The sequence below is a fragment of the Pyxicephalus adspersus genome, chromosome 2, assembly GCF_032062135.1.
Source record: "Pyxicephalus adspersus chromosome 2, UCB_Pads_2.0, whole genome shotgun sequence".
Lineage (NCBI taxonomy): Eukaryota > Metazoa > Chordata > Amphibia > Anura > Pyxicephalidae > Pyxicephalus > Pyxicephalus adspersus.
The window spans coordinates 76,142,498-76,148,696 of record NC_092859.1 but is presented as its reverse complement, the minus strand read 5'-3'; the positions used below and the strand labels follow the sequence as shown (position 1 = coordinate 76,148,696).

At 36.6% G+C, this 6,199-nt stretch overlaps 1 protein-coding gene across 2 annotated transcripts in view; it reads right to left on the bottom strand.

The window, feature by feature from the left end:
• Positions 1–6,199, bottom strand: part of REEP2 (receptor accessory protein 2) — a gene marked incomplete in the record, with an annotated part of 25,537 nt that overhangs the window by 6,556 nt on the left and 12,782 nt on the right. The window contains 1 exon segment of one of the 2 annotated variants that reach the window (XM_072401088.1): positions 2,456–2,598. In XM_072401088.1, the coding sequence (XP_072257189.1) occupies positions 2,456–2,598 (143 nt within the window). 2 annotated transcript variants of the gene reach the window in all.

The following is a 6,199-nucleotide window of genomic DNA, read 5'->3' as shown; positions in this document are numbered from 1 at the left end:
TATATATATATATATATATCTTTTGTGGTAAATTCTCTTTTAGGAGCTGTGTTTACCATTTCATATATTAATGTTACATAAACATATTTTATTATATTAAACATATATTTACTATTTCTATATTTAAATAGTATATAACATCAAAAACTTGTTTGTTTTAAAAAAAAAAAAAAGAGTTTGGCTGGACATACCCTTTAAGCAACAACTGTATTTTATAGACAAAGAGCTGTGATACGCAGTATACTGGACACACTTTTATACTGCCAAATCTGAGAGCAGCTTTACAGCCTCACTACTTTTGTAATGTTTGTGGGAAGTGCACTGAAGAGGGGAATCTGTGGGTAGAATCCATGTCAGGCTGACATTTATTCATTAAACCTAGGCCTACACAGGTTCTACCTAGCAATTTCTCCCACTGTATTCTGTCTGTCCATTGTCACTGTAGAGGAAGTGTGGGAAGATGTAACCAGAAAATGTACCTATTTATATTTAGAGTGCCAGTATCCAGACTGCCTTTTTGTTGCAGTAAGTTTTTACCTGAAAATGCAGATATTATCCAAAATCACATTTGTTTAGTCACCTGATACTATGATGTGAGCTGCACAGGAGGTTTTTTAGTATACTGATCTATTAATTTTCCCTGAAGAAGTACAGTCTCCCTGTTCCAGCTAATATTAATTGCTTGATATATTACCCTTTGGTGCTGGAATTGTTTGTTTTCTTGCAGTGAAGAGGAAGAAAAAAATACCACTTACTAAAAGGTAAAACTGTTCTTCACCCTAAACCACCTCTAACATTTAATTGTCCTTTACCTAAACCATTCATTCCACTCAAAACATTCACCATCAAATTCGAATCCCCTAAACTAAGCCCTCAGCAATGAACCTTGTACCCAATATGTAACCCTTAAAACCTCTTCTGTAATAACTACAACTTCATGGGAACCCTTAACACCTATCCGCTAAAGGGAGCTGGTAATATTTGACCCTTATTCCACCTAACCTCAACCTAAACCCAACCTTTTCCCCCAACAGTTGACCCTATCATTAGCCTAGTTTAATCTCTAAACTAATGCTTAACACACTTTTTTTTCATCTAATTCATAATTGCATAAAACATTCTGTAATTATTTTGAATGAACAGTACCTCCATGTCCTTGGATTACTGTTAAGGATAGCCTTTAATGTATTCTTGAAGTGTCCTTTGGATTTCTATATCGCTGCATTGTATTTGGTGGCCTTAATGGGGGGGGGGGGTTTAAAGCTTGACTACAATTTACAAGCAAAACATGAAGTCCACATATAAAAAGGATAATTTGCAATACATGTAATTTTTTGGGATAGAATTGCACTACCTCTCAGATACCCCCCTATTTTATTCTGACAAAATTGCAATTGTTAACCCTGCAACCAGCCTTACTCACCACTGTACTTCCCCGATGGTGACCAATATACCTTCTGTAAGGAACTTACCTGTCCAGCGAGCCCGCGGCGTCCCTGGGGATCTCAGCAGCAGAGGGAGACGCCACTGCAGCAGGCAGCATGGCCGAGGCTGCTAGCAGCGTGTCTCTCTTTGCAGGAGGAGGGATCCGTTCTAGCCGAACTACTGTTCAGCCAGGCGGCATCCCCAGCATCTCTATGGGCGTGATTACTGAAAGTCCTGTTCTCAGCACTCCTGTGGAGGTGCAAAGTAGGGCACGTCCCAGGGGTGCTGTGGGAAGAGGTATGCGCGCTACCACGCGTGCCTCTTGTACCCCCCGAGGGCATGGCACTTGGCTGCCTCGCTGCGGGGCAGGACATAGTTTGATTCAGTTACCCTCCTATCAAATGGCGCTAAGTGGCACAAGGTCATTGATCACTCTGGCCATTTAAGGAGAACCTTTCCTGAACACCTTTGCCCGCTATAAGCCTCTGTGAATACAGTGTGCTTGGGTGCGTTCTTTGTGTTGGTTTATGTTAATCCAGTTTGTCATTAACATAGCGACCTGCTCTGAAACCTGATTCTGCCTGAACTCTGCCTGCCCTGACCTCGGATTGTTTGGGACCACTCTTGCCTGCTGCCTGCCCTGACCTCGGATTGTTCCTGGCCTGCCTTTGCCTTACCCTCCTGTACTAGGCTTATCGGACTTATCATCTGTAAATAACCCTTGTCTTGTTTTATGACGATAATAAAACTTGATAAAAGGATTCTTGGAATCGGCTGTGGTTTGTGTGCCCAGGCGCATTACACCTTCTTTAATTCTGTTACTAAAAGTATACCTGATTTTTCCTGTGTTGTGCAATGAGCATCATCTTCTCCCTAACATGCCCCATATGGATAATCCTCCACATCCTTCTAATGCTAATGTTTTATTAAGTTTTAAATAAAGAGTAATTTATTTTATATGTGGCTCTATAGCAACTGATTTGACCTTCTGAAAATTTATGGGAGAAGTTTTAACTATAACAAAACATACCTCTACTTTTGTAACCTTTTTAACACTCTTGACACTTGCTGTCCGTTTGGGCACTTTTTCAGTGGCATCTTCATCGGATTGCTCAGTTTTGACATCAGATTGTTCCCCGTCTGACTTTACACTTTGCCTTTGGTCTTCAGAAACTAGGCATGTAGTAGTGGCTACACAACAGAAAAAAGAACAAATTGGTACAGCACCTGCTTATTCCGATATTTAGTGTAAGAGCAATGAGGAGTATAGAATGATAGCCCAAAACAAGTATTTAGATGATATTTACTGATATATAATCAAATATATATATATATCAGTGAATCAAGTATCAATCAAGTAGTATCAAGAATTACAGATCCTTAACTTGAAGTTATAGCAATTTGCGCATTGCTATAAGTAGTGCAGAGTGCTCTTTAATGTCTATTTTTAATTGGCCTGTTGATAACACACTAATCAATATTCATAGGGGAGAGTGACGTAATGTGTTGCTGCAACGACAGATGACACAAATGGAAATGAAAGAAGTTACAAATGGAAGTCACTGGCCATTAAATTACATTTAAAGGCCAATATTGAATTAGATGCATAACCACACAAAAGCTAATTTACAAAATAGAAATAGTTCAGTTCTGACTTACATCATTGTATAAACTGTGGGATCATGACTGTGCGGAATATATGGACAGCTGCAAATAGCAATGCCAAGAAATGACTTTGCAATAGAATATAGAGTGCTAATAAAACATATGGAATTTTTACATTAAAAGGTAACACAAATAAAGAATAGATGACTCTTTAATTTTTTTTTCTACTTTTTTAGCCTACATTTGAACTTGTGTTAAATTATTTTCATAATTATTACTTTTCAACTTTTCTGCTAAAATTAGAATATGTTATATGTAATAATTACACACCACAAGACAAAGGAAATTTATAGCTATAGTTCGAACTTCAAAAAACAGCTATGAATTTCCATTATATTTGTTTTTATTCCTTATAATTGTATGGTAATGAATTTCCAGATGCAGGCAAAGAAAAAAGCACAAGGACAATAGATAAAAACCGTGTACTGTGTGATGAGCAACAATGTGGAGACTGCTGGCATGCATAGTGAATGTCAGTTGTGGTTGATAGGAAACTCAATTGAAATCTGGTTGTTTATTTTCAAATGATCAAATTTTTCTTTTTTATAGCTACATTTCCAATAAATGCAGGAATATAACCAAATCATATTACCACAGCTTTACTGCCTCATGGATTTACAAAAACACCCAGCTTTAGGCTATGTACACAAATTAGATGATTATCACCCAAGACACATGGTTGTACTCTTGTACTCGCCTCAGGTGAGAATCTGAAATGTGTACAGCTGTTGCCTGACTTCGTTCATGGATCTGTCAGGATGAATCCACTAACTACAATCAGGAATGATTGCTATACAAGTCAGGTGAGGACAGCACAGTGGAGTGTTGCTCGCTCGTCCTCCCCTCTCCATAGAGATGGGTGCTGTGCGTACAGCGTTTGTTCATTTGCCACTATCAGTCATGAAACAGGTTTTGGCAAAAACTGCTGCACCCGCAGTTACTCAGGTAAAATGTAAGATGTCATGGTATCTTATAAATGAAAAATTGCTGAATATGCCTTGCAGTACTGGATCCTAAATGACTTATCTACAAACTTTTATTGGTCCCCTTTGACCATTCAATTTGTCCTGGTGGATAGATATTGGGATTAATCATGGCCCTGGACTGTGGAAGACATGGCCATTCCACATGCTTCCTCCCTGGTCTTCCTTCCCCTAATTCCTTTTTTGTCATGTCTATCGTTATACTGTCTGTGGTTGTTCATTTTATTTGTTTCCTCTCTCTCCTTTAAATCCTGGGTAAGATTCATATAGGTGTAATAAGTTTGCTTTTTGTCTTTTTGGTTGGTTTAGGAACACTGTCAGATGCAGTGCTGTTGCTATGTTTCCTGCCTTTAAGATAGCTTCATTCATATCCACTCCATACTATATAACTCTGTCTATCTATCTATATATAGATAGATAGATAGATATCTATATATAGATAGATATATCTATATATATATTGCATTTCCCAATAATAACCCTTTCCACACTCCAGCTAATGTTATGAATGGCTTTTTCTTTCTATATGCTGTTGCTTTTGTTTTTTTTTTGCTGTAGGGTAATCTTTGTCGTAATTAAAGTTTAAAAAAAGAAAACATTAAGTGAACTGAATAGATGTTGTTAAACAAAATGACAGTGATAAAAGTGATAAAATAAAAAAATTAAACTTGGCCAAAGTTAAATTTGGAAAAAAATAAGATTATATGCAATATTGGATTAATAGCTGTGTTAATATAATCATTTTTATTATGACTGTAAACTATTTTAAATTTAATAAACCAAAAATGAAAACATAAAACAGAACAACAAAACATGGCACATTGTGAACTTACTCAGAATCCATGACAGCGTTNAAGGAGGAAAAAAAAACTGTATTTTTAGAACTGCATAGACTAAAGAATACCATCGGCATATAAAGAAGGAGCTATTGTACAGTCTAACATAATGCTCAGCTCTAGCCCTGAAACTCTTTCATCCAGCTTTAGAAAACTGCAGAATATGAGAAAACATTGTAAAATCTTGCCAAATATTACCTCAAGGTACAACCTTCAGATTTCACTTTAATAAGCAAGTACATATTGCAAGGACTTCGAACAATAGGCATTGGCAGTCAGTCCTATGTTATCTTTCTCTTTAATGGCCCACTTGGTGGAGTCCCTCCACTTTGACACTTTTACTGAATGTTGTTCTACATAAGGGAAGCGAAGGCTGTCATTTTTATAGGTTTCCATGTATTGCATTTATTCACTTATGTGTACTCCTATGTAACTATGAGCTGTTGAAGAGATAAAAAAGACAGACAGAACGTGTACCTATTATTAGAAATGAGAGTGCCTATAGTGCACGTCGAGCATTTCCATTACATATGGATAAGTGTGGGAGACATATTATTATTAATAAACAGGGTTTATATAGCGCCAACATATTACGCAGCGTTGTACATATATCACAATTCTCCAAACTAAATCATAGAATGGCTTCTTAAGCCACTGAACTCAATGGTGTTTAATATATGTGTTCTTCTCATTCCAAAAAAGAACATTCAAAGCCACACAAATCCTACTATTCTATATGCTAATATTACAGAGAAGACAAGGAAGGACATAGGTGCAATGTTACACTCCTTTGTGTTTTTATAGTAATAAATGAGCCTTATACACAATTGCTAAATTAGTTATGGATGCAATGTCTAGTTCTTTTTCTGCTCAACTTATGCAATGCTAACCTAACGTGGCACAATATAAAACACAGACCATGCGGGGCCAATGTGGTTAGATAAATAATGATATTAAGCTGTGAAAGCTTTTGTTTAATGCCATTTGTGTCTAACAGTTTAAATCTTTACATTATTTACATCAAAACAAAGAATATTCGCAGCATACACATTTTTAACAATCAATAATGAGTGTCCTTTAAGGGGCAATTATGTTCTATATTTGATGAGTAATTTTCAAAACATTTTGTCAATAACTGAATTTGTTTTCTCCTGGGTTTCGTATCTAAAAACAGCAATTCCCTGAAATGCAAAAAGCTTTGCTCAACATTTACCACCCACATACACAAGTATATACAAACATACAGTGACATTTGTTCAAGAACACCCTCCAAATGAAGTTCAGTGTCAT